At 40.1% G+C, this 21,532-nt stretch overlaps 2 protein-coding genes across 5 annotated transcripts in view; one reads left to right on the top strand and one right to left on the bottom strand.

Annotated features, from left to right (window-relative positions):
• The first annotated feature begins 2,470 nt into the window (after nucleotides 1–2,470).
• SRP14 (signal recognition particle 14) lies at nucleotides 2,471–5,488 on the top strand. Its single transcript, XM_008702257.2, has 5 exons — nucleotides 2,471–2,582; nucleotides 2,723–2,795; nucleotides 3,300–3,412; nucleotides 4,603–4,635; nucleotides 5,101–5,488. The coding sequence occupies exons 1-5, from the start codon at nucleotides 2,559–2,561 to the stop codon at nucleotides 5,188–5,190; spliced, it is 333 nt and encodes a 110-aa protein (XP_008700479.1). The 5' UTR covers nucleotides 2,471–2,558; the 3' UTR covers nucleotides 5,191–5,488.
• Nucleotides 5,489–12,537: 7,049 nt separating this feature from the next.
• The window catches only part of EIF2AK4 (eukaryotic translation initiation factor 2 alpha kinase 4), a 103,141-nt gene continuing 94,146 nt past the window's right edge, over nucleotides 12,538–21,532 (bottom strand). For 2 of the 4 annotated variants that reach the window (XM_040620449.1, XM_040620450.1), the window contains 7 exons: nucleotides 21,325–21,437; nucleotides 18,437–18,495; nucleotides 17,436–17,533; nucleotides 16,039–16,107; nucleotides 15,433–15,477; nucleotides 13,317–13,435; nucleotides 12,538–12,770 (listed from right to left, as the gene is read on the bottom strand). In XM_040620449.1, coding sequence (XP_040476383.1) covers nucleotides 12,713–12,770; nucleotides 13,317–13,435; nucleotides 15,433–15,477; nucleotides 16,039–16,107; nucleotides 17,436–17,533; nucleotides 18,437–18,495; nucleotides 21,325–21,437 — 561 coding nt within the window. In that variant the 3' untranslated portion in view covers nucleotides 12,538–12,712. Of the gene's footprint in view, nucleotides 12,771–13,316; nucleotides 13,436–15,432; nucleotides 15,478–16,038; nucleotides 16,108–17,435; nucleotides 17,534–18,436; nucleotides 18,496–21,324; nucleotides 21,438–21,532 lie in introns of those variants that run through there. The other 2 variants (XR_005831924.1, XM_040620451.1) reach the window with 2 other exon arrangements.

Below are 21,532 nucleotides of genomic sequence, written 5' to 3'. Positions count from 1 at the left end.
ATGCAAATGAATTCGGCTTAACCGTCCTCTATTGTGGGAAATTCAATTCTTCTTCCATTACAAATTCATTTCAATATTTCTCTTCTATAAATATGTCTGCTCTTTGGATTCGCCTTTGAACTGGTTGCAATATCTACCCAGTTCCCTCATTAATAATAAGGTAAATAGGGGTGCCTGGGTGGCTCAGTCAGTCGGGCATCCAACTCTTTTTTTTTTTTTAAGATTTTATCCGTTTAGTTATTTGATAGAGAGAGAGAAAGTGAGCACAAGCAGGGGGAGGGGCAGAGAGAGAGGGAGAAGCAGGCTCCCCACTGAGCAGGGAGCCTGATGCAGGATTCAATCCCAGGACCCCGAGATCATGACCCCGAGATCATAACCGGAGCTGAAGGCAGATGCCACCCAGGCACCCCCACCCAACTCTTGATTTCGGCTCAGGTCATGATCCCAGGGTCATGAGATGGCGCCCCAAGCCAGTCTCTACACTCAGTGGGGAGTCAGAATTGCTTGGTGTTGCGTATGTGGCAACCTCCCATTGCCCTACTGACATTGGAAGTAGGGCTGGGAACCCTAAAAGAATATGTAATAAGCATTTCAGATATTACATGACCAAAACAAAACTTTTAGTCTTCTTACAAAACTTTTTACTCCCCAGGTCTTTCCTATCTTAGTGGATGGCACCACCATCCACCCAGTTGTTCAAATCAAAAAGCTTTGAGTCATTCCCAATTTCTTTTTTGTTCTAATGTTCATATCCAATTGTGCATGAGTCCTGTTGATGCTACCTTCAAAGTATACTCTAATCTGCCTGCAAACGTGCTAGGACTTTTGCAGTAATCTTTGTGATAGCCCCTCCCACTCAGCCAAAATGTCTATGTCCCAATACTGGGAATCTATGAATATGTTAGCTTACGTGTTTAAAGGAATTTGTAGATGTGATTAAATTAAGGATCTTGAGATGAGGAGATTATCCAGGCCCAGTGTAATCACAAGGTCCCTATAAGAGGGAAGCAGTAGAATCAAAGTAGTAGGAAATGTATTGGAAGTAAGAGGTTGTAATGATGGAAAGAAGGGGCCACAAGCCAAGGAATGAAAGTGGCTTCTTGTAGGACAATGAAACAGATTTTACCCTGAAGCTTTCAGACACAGTGCAACCCTGTAGACACATTGATTTTAGATTTATGATCTCCAGACATGTAAAAGAACAAATTCATGCTGTTTTAAGCCACTAAGTTTGTGGTGATTAGCAATAGGAAGCTAATACAACCCTCTAATTGGTCTCCCCATTTCCTGCCTTGTCATTCTACAGTGCATTCTCCACACCACAGATGGGGGGGTGCTTTAAAAATGTAAATTAGATTGCCGCTGTCCTCTTTAAAACTTCCTTAACAAGAAGCTTCTCTTTGTGTTTGGAACAAAATCCAAACTTACCATGGCCATTGGCCCTTTATGAGCTGGTCACTTGCTATCTCTCCAAGCTCTCCATAGTCCATCACTCCTCTTTGAGGACCCAGGGCAATTTGTTTCCCCACTGGGGCCTTTGTTCTAGCCACTCCCTGTGTCTGAAACACTGTCCCCAGATCTTTGAATGGCTGGTCCCTTTAGCTTCTGGCTCAAAGTTCTCCTCTAAGAGATTTCCCGGACCCCAACCTCTCTCTCGTTTGTATCACCCTGTTGTCTTCACAGCGCTCATCATTATCTGAAGTTATTCTTACTTATTTCCTGCCTATTTCTTTAACCCAAGTTCCAGGAAACCAGGAACTTCGCTTATCCTGCTGTATCCTCAACCCCTACAACAGTGTCTGGCTCAGGCAAAGAGGCCCTCAGTAAAAACCCGTTGCATGATTAAATGCTTGACTTCTCAGAGGGCCTAAGGTTCAAGTTGGCTACTGACAGAGCAGGGCCAGGAATGCAGGTCTCCTGCCTGAATCCCAGGGTGAAACCAAGACTGGACGCCAATCCCTCTCTCTAGAGTTTTTATTTAGCCTTTATTTAGGGCACCCAGCCTGGTCAGGATAGAGGGAGAGTTCAGAGGACCGCCATAGGAACTTGGTAAAATGATGACAGTGATAATGGAAACAACAATAACAAGGACTGTTAATGCTTATGGAGCAATTTCTGTGTGTCAGGCACTACTCCAGGTGTTAAATGCATGTACTCTTCACAACCATACTCTGAATTGGATACCGTTATCACAGACTGAGGAAACGGAAGCACTCGGCCGTTAGGTAATTTGCCCAACATACAGCTGAATATACTACAGGTATATTACAGGTCTCCATCAAAGCCCTCTTTCGGGCGCCCTCACACTGACCCAGGTGAGAGAACTTCTGGGTCGCTTAAATCCGGGACCGCCCGAGGGCCGCACTGCAGGTTAGTCCACGCGAGAGGCGGAGGCGTCCCAGAGCGCAGGCGCTGGCGGAGGAAGCAGAGAAGGCGGAGGCAGGGATTGGTGGAAGAGAGTCGAAATCTCATAGCGGAAGTCCCGCCCAGCCTGGGCGAAGCTTCCGGCTCCCATTGCTTGGGCCTTATGCTGACGCAGGGGAGCTAGCTGCGCCGCAATGGTGCTGCTGGAGAGCGAGCAGGTAAAGCCGGAGCGGGCCGGCTGAGGGATGGATGTCGTTTGGGACTTAGCTGGGGGCCTCTGCCTCCTACTGCGGAAGGGACGGGGACTTTACGGGGCGAGGATTTGGGTCTGCCTCACGGGGCCCGGTTTGTGTTCCAGTTCCTGACGGAGCTGACCAGACTCTTCCAGAAGTGCCGGTTGTCGGGCAGCGTGTTCATCACCCTGAAGAAGTGTAAGCAGCTGTCGACGCGGCAAGGCCAGAAGGCATTTGGGAGGCCGAGCGACACCCCGCCCGGGGTGTCCAGTGTCGGGAACTGAGGGCGGAGTCTGCCGCGCATCCCCTCCTTCCCCTACCTTCCTCCCGTACTGGGCACATTCAGGGCCGGGGGGCTGGAACATTAGGGATTGTGGCGCGTGCGACCCCCAGCATTTAGCCACCCAAGCTGGTTCTGGTTACGGTGTGCCCCAGTTAGGGCTTTTTTTTTTGGGGAGGGGGGGGTGTCAGGGATCCCAAATCCCCGCCACCGTTAGATTTAATCTGCTTCGTTATTACCGTGTTCCCATCGTGGAAATAGCAAGTAGTTTCCCAAGGTTTGGCCAACTTTAATGTAGTTAACAGATCTAGAGTAGTGGAGGTGAATTAGGTATCGTCTTCGTATCCCTTCCCTACTTACTAACTTTTCATCTACCTGTTAATGTTTGTGGCTGTGTTCATCAGGATGTATTTTTCATGCAGATGATGGTCGAACTAAACCCATTCCAAGGAAAGGTTCCGTAGAGGGCTTTGAGCCCTCAGACAACAAGTGTCTGTTAAGAGCTACTGATGGGAAAAAGAAGATCAGCACTGTGGTGAGTTGGATTCCCAATAGCACAATTTTGGAGAAAGAAGACTTGAACTTAATTGAGGATGGGCATTTCTGAACCAGGTTTTTGTTTTTGCCTTAAATAAAAGCTAGTAAGTATGTAGCTCCTCAGCTGTTTCGGGATCAGGGCCACCTTTTATTACCCTAGTAGGAAATTCAAGAGCAAAATTAAATTGAAGAAGTTAAATACTAGGTTCTACTGAAGTTTTTGTGAAAATAAAATAAGCATATTGATCCTTACACATAGTGACATTGTAAGGAGCAGGCAGCATAAATATTTGATTCTTAATTCCCTTACTGTGTTGGGCCTTCAATGAACAGTTTCTTGGTACCAGGTGATTTTACTTGTAAGCTGATAATTCACGTGTATTTGTGGTTGACATAGCAAACATGTAGCTGTGTGTTAGGCTTGCTGCTAACATACAGAGAGAATATGGATTTAGTCAACAGCCCTAGTGTTCCCTTTCAAGGTGGAGTGTGGCAAAGCAATAAACTTTCTGGATTCTGAATGAATACTTTCTTACTTTGCTGGGCCAGAACCAGACTGCTCCTCAGTTGTATCAGGATAGGACATTCATGAGAATGTAGACCATAATTAGTTGATAAGTCTCCTTCTACCAGTTATCTTGAGAGGACTTTTATAGTAAAGCAAACTTAGGTGGTTTTAAAAAATGAACTTGGGTATCATGAAATGTGAAAACCTTAGGAATCTTCAGAAGTAGAATTTCTCCTGTGGTAGCTTGCATTTTGCTTAAATAGGCCTGAATTAATGGAAAGTAGGTTTAAAATAAGATGGGGAGGAAGTAGTTTAAATATATCTTGCACAGAAGATTAAAATGAAGTTCTCTGACATCTCTGGAATCCAGGGAGAAAGTCAGTGCCATGTGTGTAAGAAATTTCAGAGGTGAGAAACTTAGCTTCTTTAGGAGCCCCCTTCTGCCTCTTCCCTTCTTGGTACAATTCTCACGTGGAAAAAAGTGCAGAGCTGCTTTGCTTCTTCCTCAGGCAAAGTAAAGTGAAGGAGAAGAATAGCTGTTAGTGTATTATGACCCCTAAAGTTGGAAAGATATATTTTAAAGATTATGATGTTGTTTTAATGAGTTACTGCCTGGGGTGAGACAGAGGATTTCTATATGAGTAATAGGGGTGCACCTTTTTTTTCTTTCCCTTTTCCAGGTGAGCTCCAAAGAAGTGAACAAGTTTCAGATGGTGAGTTTCTGGTGTTCCCTATACACCCTTTCTCAGGGCAGGAGTGAGCACAAAATTGAACACTGGGTTAAGAATGATATTTCTTATGTTTTGTCAGTACTTTGAGTGAAAGCTGCCAGGGTCTGATTTTTACTTTCAACACTGGTATTGTTTTCCTTTTTAGTTTTTTTTAAGGTAGATTTTGCATTTGGCTTCAGATATGTTCTACCTATAGAATAGTAAATAAGAAGTTGCCTGTAGTTTTCCCTTTTTGGTTAAAAAATGTTGGAAGCTGCTGTAATGTGAAAGAGTATGTTTTCCTCTTACACCATTTTGCATAGGATACAAGTGTCCCATGGTATTATATGCTTTATCAGGTAGGTAGGCTTTCTGATACTGACTACTCTAAATCCATTGTGGAAATGGGGGCAGCTGCTCCACCAATTTGCAACTCTTCCCACTAAGTTCGTGCTGTGTGTCTTTTAGGCTTACTCAAACCTATTGAGAGCTAACATGGATGGGCTGAAGAAGAGGGACAAAAAGAGCAAGAGTAAGAAGAGCAAAGCAGCACAGTGAAGGAAGGGCACCAGATATCCTTCTTTCACCAACTAATCACTGAATTACTATTTTTTCTTTAGTGTTTACTTTTGGCCACAAAGCTAGGTTTCTGGTTCCCCTGTAATAACTTTTCATGTGAGATGGGGGTCATTTTGATGGAGGAAGGGCTGCAGTGTTTACAGGATAGTTGTAAGAAGCCAAGTTTATTTTAGAATTGGCTGATTGGTCTGTGTTGTATCATCGTATAACCTGGGATTATAAAGTCTCTGTAATCTGTGTGAAGAACAATGGATCATTAAACCTCTATTTATCTGCACTGACCATCTCTTATTTATTACTTTTCCCACCCCCTATTAATAGTTTCTGGCAATAATTAACTAATTCTGGATTGTATGATTATGAAGGGGCTTTACCCTTATGTTCTAGGTTATTGGTATTAAAACCTGACAGTTTGGGGTGCATGGGTGGCTCAGTCGGTTAAGTGTCAGACTCTTGGTTTTGGCTCAGGTTGTGATCTCAGGGTTGTGAGATTGAGCCCTATGTTGGACTCTGCGCTTGGTGCAGAGTCTGCTTGATTTTCTCTGTCTCTCCCTCTCCCTGTAACCCTCTCCCCTACTCATGCACTCTCTCAAACAAAATCTTTTTTTTTTTTTTTTAAGATTTTATTTATTTGAGAGGGAGACACACAGCGAGAGAGAGCACGAGCAGGGAGGAGAGGGAGAAATAGGCTCCCAGCTGAGCATGGAGCCTGATGTGGGGCTTGATCCCAGGACCTCGGGATCATGACCTGAGCCGAAGGCAGACACTTAAGAGAGTCACCCAGGTGCCTCTCAAATAAAATCTTAAAAAAAAAAAAAAATGACAGTTTTATAAAAAATTGTATTCTTCCCAGCTGGCTGTATAATGTAACATCCTGTTCCTTTTGCACTACCTTAAGGATAAGCACATTACAAAATTAGCAGGAATAATGATTCCAAGTTAAATATGATACTGTATTTCTTTAAACCCTTTGATTGGACATTTTTGGGGGAGGGGAAAAAGAATATTTTACTTTTTTCAAGAGAGCAGGTTGCAAGATGGGTTATCGGCTAATCTCTCTTTATTAGATTTCTTAGTAGAAATACCTGCATCCAAATGAAAAATTTTTTTTAAATTTCAGTATAGTTAACATGCAGTGTTAAAGTAATTTTAGGTGTACAACATAGTGATTCAGCAATTTTATCAGTGCTCATCAGGATAAGTGAATTTTGAATCCCCTTCAACTATTTCACCCCTCTCTCCACCAACCTCCCCTCTGGTAACCATCAGTTTATTCCCTATAGTTAAGAGTCTTTTTTTGGTTTTTCTTTGGTGTTTTGTTTTGTTTTCTTTTGTTGTTTCCTAAATTCCACATAGAAGAATATAGTATATGTATTTCTCTGACTTACTTCACCTAGCAGTATACTCTGTAGCTCCATCCATGTTGTTGCAAATGGTAGGATTTCATTCTTGTTATGGCTGAATAGTAGTCCACTGTGTATATTTGTACCACTTCTTTATCCACTCATCTACCGGTGGACACTTGGGGGGCTTCTGTAATTTGGCTGTTGTAAATAATGCTGCAGTAAGCCTAGAGGTGTATCTTTTCAAATTAGTGTTTTTGTATTCTTTGGGTAAATTCCCACTAGTGAAGTTACTGGATCATATGGCAGTTCTTTTTAATTTTGTGAGGAAACTTCATACTGTTTTCCACAGTAGCTACACCAGTTTGCGTTCCCACCAACAGTGCACAAGGGTTCCTGTTTCTCCACATCATTGCCAACACTTATTCCTTCTGTTTTTGATTTTAGCCATTCTGACAGGTTGGAGGTGATATATATCTCATTGTGGTTTTAATGTGCATTTCCCTGATGATGAGTGATGTTGAGCATTTTTAATTGGTCTGTTGGCCATCTGTATGTCTTCTTTGGAGAAATGTCTGTTCATGTCCATTTTTAATTGGATTGTTTGGATTTTTTCTGTGTTATGTAAGCTCTTTATATATTTTGGATACTAACTCTTTATTGGATATGTCATTTACAGATATCTTCTCCTGTTTCATAGATTGTCTTTCAGTTTTGTTGATTGTTACCTTTGCTGTGCAGAAGCTTTATATTTTGATGTAGTCCCAATAGTTTATTTTTGCTTTTGTTTCCCTTGCCTCAGGAGACATATCTAGAAAAATGTTGCTGTGGAAGATGTCAGGGAAATTACTACTCGTGCTCTCATCTAGGACATTTGTGGTTTCAGGTCTCACAATTAAGGTCCTTAATCCATTTTGAGTTTATTTTTGTGTATGGTGTAAGAAAGCGGTCCACTTTTCTCAACACCGTTTATTGAAGAGACTTTCCCATTGCATTGTCTTGCCTCCTTTGTCAAAGATTAATTGACTACGTAATCATGGGTTTATTTCTGGGCTCTGTATTCTGTTCCATCCATCTGTATGTCTATGCTGTCCGTACTATACTGTTTTGGTTACTACAACTTTGTGAGTGTATCTTGAAATCTAAGATTGTGATATGTCCCATTTTTTGGTTGTTGTTCTTTTTCACAATTGCTTTGGCTATTTTGGTTTCTTTTATGGTTCCATACAAATTTTAGGATTGTTCTAGTTCTGTGAAAAATGTTGGTATTTTGATAGAGATGGCATTACATCTGTAGATTGCTTTGGGTAGTGTGGACATCTTAACTATTTGTTCTTCCAATCCATAAGCATAGAATATTTTTCCATTTGTTTGTGTTATCTTCAATTTCTTTCATTAGTGTTTTGTAGTTTTCAAAGTATAGGTCTTTCATCTCCTTAGTTAAGTTTATTCCTAGGTATTTTGTTATTTTTGGTGCAACTGTAAATGGGATTGTTTTCTTAGTTTCTCTTTCTGCTACTTCATTGTTAGTGTATAGAAATGCAATGGATTTCTGTACATTGATTTTGTGTCCTGCGACTTACTGAATTCATTAATGAATTCTAGTAGTTTTTTGGTGGAGTCTTTAGGGTTTTCTATATATAGCAGTATGATGACATCTGCCAGTAGTGAATAAAGTATTACTTTCTTGGGGTGCCTGGTTGACTCAGTTGGTTAAGTATCTGCCTTCAGCTCAGGTCATGATTCTGGGGTCCTGGAATCGAGCCCTGCATTGGCTTCCCTATTCAGCAGGGAGCCAGCTTCTCCCTTCCCCACCCCCACTCCCGCTCATGTGCTGCTAATAAAATCTTTAAAAAACCAGTTTTACTTTCTTACAAATTTGGATGCCTTTTCTTGTCTAATCGCTGTGACTTCCAATACTAAGTTGAATAAAAGTGGTGAGAGCAGATATCCTTATCTTTTTCTTGATCTTAGAGGAAAAGCTGTCATGTTTTCACCATTGAGTATGATGTTAGGTGTGGGTTTTTCATATATGGCCTTTATTAGGTTTAGAGGGAACATACTTCAAAATATCTGTTGAGGATTTTTATCATGAATAGATGTTGTACTTTGTCAAATGTTTTTTCTGCATTTGTTCAAATGAGCATATGTTTTTTATCCACTCTCTTGTTGATGTGATGTATCACGTTGGTTGATTTGTGCAAACTGAACCACTCTTACATCCCAGGAATAAATCCCACTTAATCGTGGTGAATGATTTTTTTAAACGTATTGTTGGATTCAGTTTGCTAATATTTTGTTGAGGATATTTACATCTATGTTCATTAGAGATACTGGCCTATAGTTCTCTTTTTTTGTAGTGTTTTGTTTAAGTATGTTCTCTGCCTAGCAGGGAGCCCAGTGGGGGCTTGAACTCACAACCCTGTAATCAAGACCTGAGCTGAGATCGAGTCAGATGCTTAACCAACTGAGCCACCAATGTGCCCCATGTTGAGTGTTTTGATTACTGATTTAATTTCATTGCTGGTAATTGGTCTGTTCAAATTTTCCATTTCTTCCTGATTCACTTTGGGAGGCTGTATGTCTCTAGAAATGTATCCATTTCTTCTAGGTTGTCTTAATTTATTGGCATTTAATTTTCATAGTATTGTCTTATAATCCTTTGTATTTCTGTGGTGTCGGTTATTATTTCTCTTTCATTTCTGATTTTGGAGTCTTTTTTTAATGAATTTGGCTAAGTATCAATTTTGTTATCTTTTCAAAGAACAAGCTCCTGATTTCATTGATCTTGTCTGTTTTAGTTTCTGTTTGGTTTATTTCTGCTCTAATCTTTATTATTTCCTTCTGGTTTGGGGTTTTGTTTATTCTTTCTAGCTCCTTTGGGTGTAAGCTTAGGTTATTTGAGATTTTTCTTCTTGATGTAGAACTGTGTTGCTGTAAACTTCCATCTTAGAACTGCTTTTGCCACACCCTGAAGATTTTGTATTTTCACTTTTATTTGTTTCCATGTTATTTTTTCTTTTCCTTTTTGATTTTGTGGTTGACCTGTTCACTGTTGAGTAGCATGTTATTTAACCTCCATGTATTTGTGCTCTTTCCAGATTTTTTTTTTTTTAAAGATTTTATTTATTTGCCAGAGAGAAAGAGCACAAGCCAGGGGAGGGGGCAGCAGGCAGAGGGAGAAGCAGGCTCCCCACTGAGCAAGGAGCCTGATGCGGGCCTCAATCCCGGGACCCTGGGATTATGACCTGAGCTGAAGGCAGACGCTTAACTGAATGAGCCACCCACGCGTCCCTCTTTCCAGGAAGATTTTTTTCTTGTGGTTGAGTTCTAATATCATAGTATTGTGACTAGAAAAGATACGTGGTATAACTTATTTGTTGAGGCTTGTTTTGTGGCCTAATATGTGATCTCTTCTGGAGAGTGTTCCATGTGCACTTGAACAGAATGTGTATTTTGCTATTTTAGGATGGAATGTTCTGAATATATGTTAGATCCATCTTGTCCAGTGCATCATTCAAAACCAGTTTCTTTGATTTTCTGTTTGGACGATCTACTTGTTGATGTAAGTGGGGTGTTAAAGTCCCTACTGTCACTGTATTAACTCTTGATTACTTCCTTTGTTATTACCTGTTTTACATATTTGGGTGCTTCAATGTTGGGTGCATAGTTTTGTTGCATCCTCTTGTTGGCTTGTCCCTTTTTTATTATGTAATGTCCTTCTTCATCTCTTGTTAAAGTCTTTATTTTTTTTTAAAGACTTTTTTTTTTTTAAGATTTTATTTATTTGACAGAGAGAGAGAGCACAGCAGGGGGAGAAGCAGGCTCCTCACTGAGCAGGGAGCCTGACATGGGGCTCAATCCCAGGACCCTGGGATCACGACCTGAGCCAAAAGCAGCAGCTTAACCAACTGAGCCACCCAGGCACCCCAAGATTTATGAGAGAGAGAGAGAGAGAGAGAGAGAGAGAGAGAGAGACCGCGGGGTTGTGGGAAGGGACAGAGGCAGAGACGGAAGAAACGAGAATCCCAAGAAGACTGTGCTGAGCAGAGACCAGCGTGGGGCTCCATCTAATGACCCTGAGGTCAAACCTGAGCCGAAACCAAGAGTTAGACACTTAATAACCCAGGTGCCCACTTGTGCTCATGGTCTCTCTCTCAAATAAATCTTTTTTTAAAAAAGTCACTTACGGTTTGCCTGTTTTTATTTTTCCTTCCCTTCCCCTATGTTCATGTGTTTGGTTTCTTAAAGTCCACGTATGAGTGCAATCATGTATTTGTCTTTCTCTGACTTTGCTTAGCATCATACACTCTAGTTCCATCCAGTGTTGCAAATGGCAAGATTTCATTCTTTTGATGACATACCCTGTTGTGTATATGTACCACATCTTTATCCATTCATCAGTCGATGGAAATTTGGGCTCTTTCCATAATTTGGCTGTTGTTCATAGTGCTGCTATAAAACATTGGGGTGTGTGTGCCCCTTCAAATCAGCATTTTTATATCCTTCGGATAAATACCTAGTAGTGCAAATTGCTGGGTCGTAGGGTAGTTCTGTTTTTAATTCTTTGAGTAACCTCCGTACTGTTTTCCAGAGTGGCTGCACCAGTTTGCATTCCCCCCAACAGTGCAAAAGGGTTCTTGTTTTTTCTGCATCCTTGCCAACATGTAGTGTTTCCTGAGTTGTTAATTTTAGCCATTTTGACTGGTGTGAGGTAGTATGTCGTCGTGGTTTTGATTTGTATTTCCCTGATGATGAGTGATGTTGCACATTTTTTCACGTGTCTGTTAGTCATTTGTATGTCTTCTTTGGGGAAACGTCTGTTCGTGTCTTCTGCACATTTCTTAGATTATTTTTGGGGTGTTGATTTTGATGAGTTCTTTATATATTCTGGATACTAGCCCTTTATCCAGTATGTCATACGCAAATATCTTCTCCCAGTCCATTGGTTGCCTTTTAGTTTTGTTGTTTCCTTCACTGTGCAGAAGCTTTTTATCCTGATGAGGTCCCAATAGTTCATATTTGCTTTTGTTTCCCTTGCCTCTGGACATGTGTCTGATAAGACGTTGCTATGGCCGAGGTCAAAGATTTTGCTGTCTGTTTTCTCCTCTAGTATTTTGATGGTTTCCTGTCTTACATTTAGGTCTTTCAACCATTTTGAATTTATTTTTGTGTATGGTTTTGTTACTTATTTTATGGTTGTTTTTGTAGTTCTTGGTTTCTTTCCTCTCTTGCTCTCTTCTCTCATGGTTTGCAGGCTTTCCTTAGTGATATTCTTTTCTCTGTTTTTTTGTATATCTATTACTGGTTTTTGATTTGTGGTTACCATTAGGTTAGTATCTAACCTCTTAAGTATATAGCAAACTGTATTAAGTTGACACTCACTTAAGGTTAAGCCCATGCTTTACTTCTCTCCCAACCACAGTTCTAGGTATACGGTGTTATACTTTACGTCCTTTTTTGTTTTTTCTCCCTTGACTAATTTTTATAGAAATACTTTCATTGCTTCGGTGCTTCCTACTTTTCCTGTGCCTACTATGATTTTTCCTCTCCACTGAGTCTTAATACTTTGGTCATGAATTCCTTTAACTTTTGTCTGAGAAACTCATTTATCTCTTCTATTCTGATTGATAGCCTTGTTGGATAGAGTATTCTTGGCTGCAGGCTTTTTTTCTTTCAGCACTTTGAATTTATCATGGCACTCCCTTCTGCTGAAAGTTTCTGCTGAAAAATTAGCTGATAGCCTTACAAGGGGTTTCCCTTGTATGCAACTGTTTTCTCTTGCTGCTTTAAAATTCTTTTCTTTACTACTTTTTGCTGTTATAGTTACTATGTGTCTTAATGTGGATCTTTTTGGATTCATTTGTTGGGAGTGGTTTGGGCACTCAGTCATTAGAATTAAGGGAAAAACATGGCTATTTTCTTGTGTTCTAGCTCCACAAAACCTTCAGAATTAACAGATTTACAACTTAAAAGCAGCAGATATATGAAAGCATTTATTATGTTCAAAAAGATAAATTTATATATTACACATGAAAAACTTACAAAGCTCAACTTTGTAGGACAGCTTCTTACAATGTAAAGTTAAAATTACAATAAATGTACATTTCATAGTATAAGCTCCTGTCTTAGAACTAGATAATGACCATTCTTTAGGATTAAAATAAGATTCGGTAGTAGTCATCTCTGTAGCTATACAGGAATAGCACAGATACCCTGCAAAAGACAAGACGTAGGATCAGTATAATGGGAGAAGAACAAAATTAACAACAAATTATTTTTAGAACACTTAACCGTAAAGTTTTGTTAAAAAAACAACGGGAAGGCTAGTGACTGAAAAAAATAACCTGTTACAGAAGCTTTAACTGGCACGGGTCCGTATGTAAGGCCCCTTAGGGGAACCCCGTTCACCTCACAGGTTTTCTTGTGTTTTAAGCAGACGGTAACATGAATGACTGGCATTCTGACATGAGGACCTAAAGCAAAGCAGTCACAGCATTTCCCTTTCACGTAGACATTGCTAGAGTTACCTGGGTGATGAAACTCGTAAGTGGGGCAGCTACTCCTGACAGTGCTGTTTGGTTACTGATAAATTGTGACTGTGATTCACAGTCCTGAACGGGATTTACTGATTTTTCAGGGGCAGTTCTAACAAAATGGTTTATCAGCCACCAAACCTCAACGAGACAATAAAATGTGTCACCTTAAACCCCTCTAGTTTTAACCCATGTTGAAACCTGCAATACTTTAGTGGTAACTTACTTTTTTTCTACTTTGATGTTATAAATTTCATCACAGACTAATTTGAGGTATCTCTGCTTTGGCAGGCGTGACAGCAGCTGCTTCACAGTTGTGTTAAATGCCTGTTCATCAGCATCCCACTAGGAAAAAACAGATAAGACAAGACTTAGTTACTAATGTTTATTAACTGGCTTTTCCGGGGCCCTCATGAAACAACGGCGCCATTCCCCCTTTCAGTGTACTGAAAAAAGCAGTTACAGATGGAGCTGGTGGGGCAGCTGCTGGGGTTCTACCTTTGAAGCATCAATTTTCTTTAAACAAGACTCCTTATTAGATCCTGATCAGCAATAATGCAGCACAGTGTTTTACTCCGACTTTAGACCAGTTATTTCTGCCCGCTTATTTTGTGGAAAATGGAAGTAACACCTCTTTCTGCGTCCATTTGAGTGGATCATAAAGCAGTAATTGCCAGCACAGTGGTATATACGCTTATTTATAAGACAGCAACAGAAAATATATGAAATGTTACTTTGGGAGCAAAGTTTATTTCATCTAATCTAAATGCTCTGGATAGACGAAGTATTAATAGGACGTTAAAAAAAAATCTGTAGCTGTGATTATAATTTGTTGTCTTTGCTATTAAGAATGCTCATTCAAATTTTTTTAAGTTACTAGGCTATTTGATAAGCTACCCATTAAAAACATTTTTTTTAAATCCAGTATGGTTAACTTACAGTATTAGTTTCAGGTGTACAATACAGTGATTCAACAATTCTGTACATTACTCCCTATTCACCATGAGAAGTGTACTTTTTAATCCCCATCACCTATTTACCCATTCCCCCACCCACCTCCCTTCTGGTAATCATCAGTTTATTCTCTGTAGTTAAGAGTGTTTCTTGGTTTGTCTTTCTTTTTCCTTTGCTCATTTTCTTTGTTTCTTAAATTCCACATATGAGTGAAATCATATGGTATCTGTCTTTCTGTGGCTTACTCCAGTTAGCATTCTAGTCTCTAGCTCCATCCATGTTGTTGCAAATGGCAGGATTTCAGTCTTTTTTATGGCTGAATAATTTTCCTGTGTGTGTGTGTGTGTGTGTGTGTGTATACACACACACACCCCCATCCCCCACATCTTTATCCATTCATCAGTGGACATTTAGGCTGCTTCCGTAATTTGGCTGTTGTAAAAAATGCTGCTATAAACATAGGGGTGAATGTATTTCTTTGAATTAGTGTTTTGTATTTTTTGGGTAAATACCCAGTATTTACCAGTAATGTAATTACTGGATTGTAGAGTAGCTCCATTTTTTGAGAAATCTCCATACTGTTTGCCACAGTGCCTGTACCAGTTTGCATTCTGACCAACAGTGCAAGAGGGTTCCTATTTCTCCACATCCTCTCCAACACTTGTTGTTTCTTGTGTTTTTGATTTTAGCCATTCTGATGGATGTGAGGTGATATCCCATTGTAGTTTTGATTGTATCTCCCTGATGAGTGATGTTGAACATCTTTTCCTATGTCTGCTGGCCATCTACTCATGTCTTCTGCCCATTCGTTAACTGGATTATTTTCTGTGCTACCCATAAAAAATTTTAAATTACAAAAATAAGTTTCCCCAGTTGAAATGAAGGTCTGAGTCAGCATTGTATAGTGGTTAGGAATACAGATTCCCCTAGCCTACCTAAGTTCAAATCCTGGCTCTGCTAGATTACTAGTAGGTTGACCTTGAGTGAGATATTTACCATCTCTTCTTCATTCTCTGTAAAATGTAAAACACTTCTGCTACTGTTTATCTATATAATGGGAATAATAGTACCTACCTCTTGAGGTTGTTTCATTAAATGAGTTAGTTAATATTTGAAAAATGCTTAGAGCAAGGGCTGCCAGAGCCTGACCACAGTAAATGTAGGAGGTGTTAAAATAATCTCTGAAACTTAAAAGTGACTAGGAAAGTATGATTCTCTCAAAATCTGATTAGTAATATCTACGTCACATGAAAGGAACAAATTAGATTCCTGGAACTGCCCAAAAGCTTCGCTAAGAAAATAGTGCCATTTTCAATTATGTTTTGGCCAAGTAACAACAAAGCTTTAGAATTTAAAGGCCACAGTGCGCAAGAGTTCATTTTGCTTACCTCTAATGATAAAAACTGTAAGATTGTTTCTTTGGGTAGATCCACCTGTTGATACACAAAAATGTTTGTCAAGTTTTGTCGTCTGTCAGGGAACCCTAGGCAGCACATACTGACTTGTCACAATGGTGTCACTTTGGATGGAGCAAAACAATCAGGCTTGCAGAGTCTGGGACCTACTGTGCTGTATCAGATCAAGCACACGTAAAGGAACCATAGCGTGGTAAGGGGTCAGCACTGGTGAACGAATACCCCAGTCCTCACAGGACACCCCAGAGGCTTGATGCTGTTGCCTGTACTCAGTGTATTTTTAATGAGGCAAAGGTCTGAAACATATTAGAAAAGTGGTGACTTTTGTTTTTATTCCCCTTGCTTCCCATCTTTCAGAGGAAGAAAACTAGAGAAACAAACACAGAACCTTCCATCCCCCGCCCCCCCCCCCCCCAGTTTTTACACATATAGATTACATGTGGTTTGCATCAGTGAGAAAAGGCCTGCATCCCCATACTGTGCACAGGAAGCAAAAATGCCCTGACCTGTGAGGAAGTAACTTTGATGACAGGGACAGGGACACAGGCAGTTCTCAAAATGTTAAAGAGAGCAACTTACAGCCAAAATTTCAATTTCACTGCTTTTCTGATGTAAGTTGGCAAGGGAGGTCTGAAGTCGTGTTTGTACCTAAACGAGAAGACTTGTCAGAGTTCAGAACCTGTCAACACAAACCATCTTTCTTGCCGTCTTATTTCCTATTGTAGTAAACATTCATGAGTGACAAACCAAGACCTAGAAGGTCTCCCAAAGACTGTCTAGGGACTTGGAAAGACGGCTGCCCAGCCTATCCCGATCTCAGGAGAAATGAGATTTTATAGTGTGTTTTGATAATTTAATACTCCACCTTCTTACTTCTTTTTAATTTTGAAATGACAGCTAAAACCTCCGGGCACTGAAACTGCATGTGGAAGCGGGGGGATTTTGGTATTAAGCTAAATTTGGAAAAAGGGGAAGGTGACAGCAACGAGGACATGGAACTGAAATTGGTTGTAGATGAACACAGGAGAAAGATGTGAAAGTGAGTTGCCGTCCATCACACGGAGAAACAGCTAGGAGTGTGCACAAAAATGAGGTAACTTAATCTTTTGTATTTCGATCTAATCACGTTTTTTTAAAGATTTATTTGAGAGAGAGGGAAGCAGACTCCCGTGGTGAGTGTGGTGCCCGACTCGGGGCTTGATCCCACAATCCTGAGATCATGACTTGAGCTGAATTCAAAGAGTCAGGAAACTTAACTGACTGAGCCACGCAGGTGCCCCTTTAATCACATTTCTAAATAATGACTGCTCTCTAACACCCACTTCCCAAGTGAGGCCAGTGTCCTTACTGAGCTCATTAGCTGGAGGACTGGCCTGATCTTTTCTCCCTACCTATTTAAATCCTTCAGGGATCCCCCTCCAGGAAACCTTCATCTATCATCCAAGCAGACGCTGATGTCCACCCTTCCCCTATGTCCCAACACTCACCTTCAGTGTATCTCATTCAGCATTCTGTTACTTCTATTGTTCTCTAACTGTATAGAACATATGCTTCTCTTGTAAACTCTTTGAAGATTGGGGCTATGCCATGTCTTTTAAATTTTATACGGTATTTCAAGCAGAGAGCAAATACCAAAAACATGTATGTGGTGAGAAACCGATCTCTTCTGCTTTGTTACTTAGAACAGAAACAAAGCAACCCTGTCTGCCAACAGATCCAGATCAGAAAGTCTTTGTTTAGATCTAGTAATCCTGACAGTAGGTGCTTCGAGGTGCCCATAATGTACACAGATGCCTCTTTGGAGGACAAATGGGGTAGAATCCTAACACCAGAGAGACGCTTTGTTGATGAAATTTTCAGAAGCCACCAAGTTAAGGAAGTGGGAAGAAAACTCTTTCCAGGAAACCGTTTATCTTCCTTTCCTGTTTTCTTCCTCCTTGTAGCTTACATTGGAAAGCTGAGGACAGTGCACCTGCCTGAATTTCGTACCGCCTCCTAGTGCTGGCTGACAGCTTCTCTGGGGCTATCACACTCACAATGGGAACAACTGCTGCTCCGTGGATTTCAAACAAACCTGAAACAGAGAGTTGCAGAATTTAGGGACTTATCTGCTCCCACTTTCTGTAACATACCACAGAGATGGCAGAGAGGATTAGTAGAATCCACTCTGGGCTAGATTCTGTCTGGGCTTTGTGTTCCATCTCTGCAACTGGCTGCACTTGACCTGGAGGAACCCCAAACCCTAACACTGAGCAGTTTTAGTGCTTCTGTCAGGACTCCCAGCCTTCTCTCAGGTGGGAGTGGGGGTGGAAGGTGACAAAAGCATAGACAGGCTGTATGAGTCACCAAAACCTCATGAACTAAGGGGGAAAGAAAAAGTCAAACTTACTCTCTCAAACTCATACTTTAAATTCCTCAAAGTATATGAAATCTGACAGTGGCAGAAAGTCCATGCTAACAACCAACCAAAAAGACTCAGTTCTGTTAAAAGCCAAATACATCTTCTTGTGGACGTAACTGGGACATTTTTCAGTAAGGCTGGCAAATGTGATGAAATTACGACCTAACTCTCACCACTGTTCGTTCTTGGCTTTCATGAAAACAAACGCATACCTGATCTTTCTCAAGGTTATTTCAATACATTATTCTTCAGTCTTCTGTGTGGGGAAGATTCCCAGTAACCACTTTTAGTCTATACAGTAAACTGAGTCAAAGGAAGATGAAACCAGTTGTGAAAATAAGACAGGAAGACAGAGCGTATTATGATTAGAGGAATCACCAAGCTCCTAGTCATTTTCTAGGATGTGAGTTTCAAAGCGTAGAGATAAAGTCCATTTGGTACAATTAATTGTATAGGTTACTTTAAAGATACATTTTCTGATATAACAACGAGTTAGCCACAGCAGTGTTCATAGCCAATGCACGCACACACACACACACACAGCATTATTACGCTTAGATTATAATTAGTCAATACCTGAAGCATTAGAAAAGGAGCCCTTCAGATTTTGCGCTGCAAGATTATCAGAAGTTTCTCTAAAAACAAGCAAACAAAAACAATTAGAAAACAGTCAATAGAGCAACACAACAAAGATAATTTAAAGTGAGCCATTTTTTTCTATTAAATGTAAAAATTAAGTATTGGTTATTAGTGGAAGAAAAAAATTTGAACTTAATTATGCTTTTGGTCAACAGCAAGTAAAAATTATAAAGGATGTCATTTCAAATTAACAAATGCCTAAAGACAACATTTTGATTTACTCAGCTATGCTTGAAATCCTGGCTCAACATAAGAAGCTAATTTCAATGAACTATAATGGGTGTTCTTTCCGCTCCCCTCACAATGTGAGGAAACATCAGCGAGGACATGCCCCACCTTTATTATGGCAGGAACCTTGGTGATCACCCACAGGAGAACATTTAGTAAATAAGGAGATTCTTTCAAAAGCTGTGAATGGATGTTCTTTGAAGATTCAATTAGCTTATAGCCTTTGAGAGACACAATAACACTCTATCTTGGGAAAACAGGGAAGTAATCATGCACATGGAGGAAAGATTTTAAACTTTGCCCTGCTAAAACTGAATCCCATCTGGGCCTTTTAATTGTCTTAATAATGTTCACCTGTACTATTCATTAGTAGAGTATTTTATGTTTTCTCTTCTAAACCTCTACCTTTTTTGGGGATCAGTTATCCTAATACCTGGCACTTCTAGAACATTATTATTTTCTCAGAAGAAGCCTGATGGTGAATTTATATTCAAGCTAGGTGCAGATGGGAGGGAGCCTGGGGTAAGGGAGGGAGAAGAAAGTAAGACTGTTTATTTTATATAAGCCAAGGTTTTTCACTGTTGGCACTATTGACATTTTGGGCCAGATAATTCTTGGATGGGGGTATGGGGGGTCAGTGATGTGCACTGTAGGATGATTAGCAGCACCCCTGGTCTCTACTAGATACTAGTAGCACCCCCAGTTCTAACAACCAAAAATATCTGCAAACAATGCCACATGTCCCCTGGAAGGCAAAATGTCCCGACTGAGAATCACTGATAGAAGCCAAAAGAAGTATTTTTGATTATAAGCATATATATAAAAGTTACACATTTATAGAAAATTAAGAAAATTAAAGAAATTTAAAGAAAATGAAGATCCCTTGCAATCACACTAACCAGAAATAACTACAGTTAAAAATTTGGGGGGGGGCACATTAACTGCTCAGTTAAGTGTCTGCCTTCGGCTCAGGTCCAGGGTCCTGGGATCGAGCCCTGCGTTGGGCTCTCTGCCCAGAGGGGAGTCTGCTTCTCCCTCTCACTCTCCCTCCATGCTTGCTTGCTCGCACTCTCTCAAATAAATAAATAAAATCTTAAAAAAAATCTGGTATATCATTCCAGACAATGTATGGGCTATGTGTTTTGGTTGAAAAAAACAGGATCATATAGCTTATCTGTGGACAGATTTCCATGTCAATAAATTCAGCTTTACTAGAATCATCATTTTTTAAAAAAAAATTTTTTTAAGTAAACTCTACACCCAATGTGGCCCTCGAACTCACGGCCCTGAGATCAAGAGTTGCATGCTCTAGTGAAAGAGCCAGCCAGGCACCTCTAGAATCAGCATTTTTAAAGGCTGCACACCATTTCATTGTATTTACTATAATCCAATCTTCTACCAGTGGATGTTGTGATACTGTAAGTGAGAGCTTCTCCCAGTGTGGTCCAGGGACCTCTGGAAGTTCCTGAGATCCTTGCACATGTCTGCAAGGTCAAAACAGTTTTCACTACAATGTTAAAATGTTATTTATCTTTTTTATAGATGAGAAAAACCTCTTCTAAGCCTTTACCTTTTTCGAGTCATCCTTTCACAAATGTGTCATGGAATTTTCCAGAGACTGTATGATGGGTGATAGCACAACAGACTGAATCAGATGCAGATAGTGACAATCTAGTTTTTTCTATTAAAGTGTTAAAGAGATTACAAAAATGTAAAACAATGCATTATCTGTAAAATGTCAAACTGTCACTCTTCCAAAATTTCTTTTGTTTTGGAAAATGGTTTTTTATTTTTATTTTTGCAAAAGAGAGCTTTGCGGAGGCGGGGGGGGGGAAGGGTAGGGGGAGAAGCAAACTCCCCACTAAGCATGGAGCCTAGGCTGGATCCCGGGACCCCGAGATCATGACCAGAGCTGAAGGCTGACACTTAACTGACTGCGCCATCCAGGTGCCTTGGGTTTATTGTTATTTTAAAATAAATATTTTTAAAATGTTTGTTTTAATTTCTAACAAATTACTGATAGCTATAACCCCCATAAACGAAGTTCTTTGGTGCTCTCAAATAATTTTTAAGGGTATAGAGTGGTTCTGAGACCAGAAAGATTGAAACTGTTATAAACAATGCCTTGCTAGACATCTTTGTACGTACCCCCATGGAATAATTTTTACTCTTTTTAATTTTTAGTTTTAAGGCAATTTTAACTTTGTTAAATTCCTATCCAGAGAGTTGAAACAATTTACATTTCCGTCATGAGTATATGCCATCTTTTCCCAGAATATAGTAGATCTTTCAAATACTTTGACAAAACACTACCAAAATGTACTGATTAACAGACCAAATAGGATTAATTTTGGCTCCCTGGGCCTTTCAAACTGATAAAATATTCTCTGACATGTTATGAAGAACAAACCCTGCAACTATGATTAGTCTTATACAGGGGGGTCCCATATTTAAACTGCTGAGTTAATCAGAAGCAACAGAATGATCCATTAAAAGTTACCCTGATGTATCTTTGTTTCCCAAAAGGATCAAACTGATGTTTAAGATAAAGGAACAGAAGTTCTACAGTCACAGCTGGTGTTCTGGGCTTTTGTTACCTGATAGTCCTTTCATCACTGACTTTAGTTCTGAGTTTCTGCAAAACGTGGTCTATAAGATCAGACTCCTGCACATGTTTCTCTGTTTGCCTTTCCTTCTCAAAAGACTTAACCTTAAAAAGAATGAAACAGAACCATCAATTTCTGAAGCCAACAGGCTGAATCAGAGTATAAAACGAAGTGAACAGTTTAGGTTGGTGGTTCTTAA

Source organism: Ursus maritimus, unplaced genomic scaffold, assembly GCF_017311325.1.
Source record: "Ursus maritimus isolate PB19 unplaced genomic scaffold, ASM1731132v1 scaffold_35, whole genome shotgun sequence".
NCBI classification, from domain to species: domain Eukaryota; kingdom Metazoa; phylum Chordata; class Mammalia; order Carnivora; family Ursidae; genus Ursus; species Ursus maritimus.
Note: the sequence above shows the minus strand (reverse complement) of the source record. Positions and strands in the feature narration are given on the sequence as shown.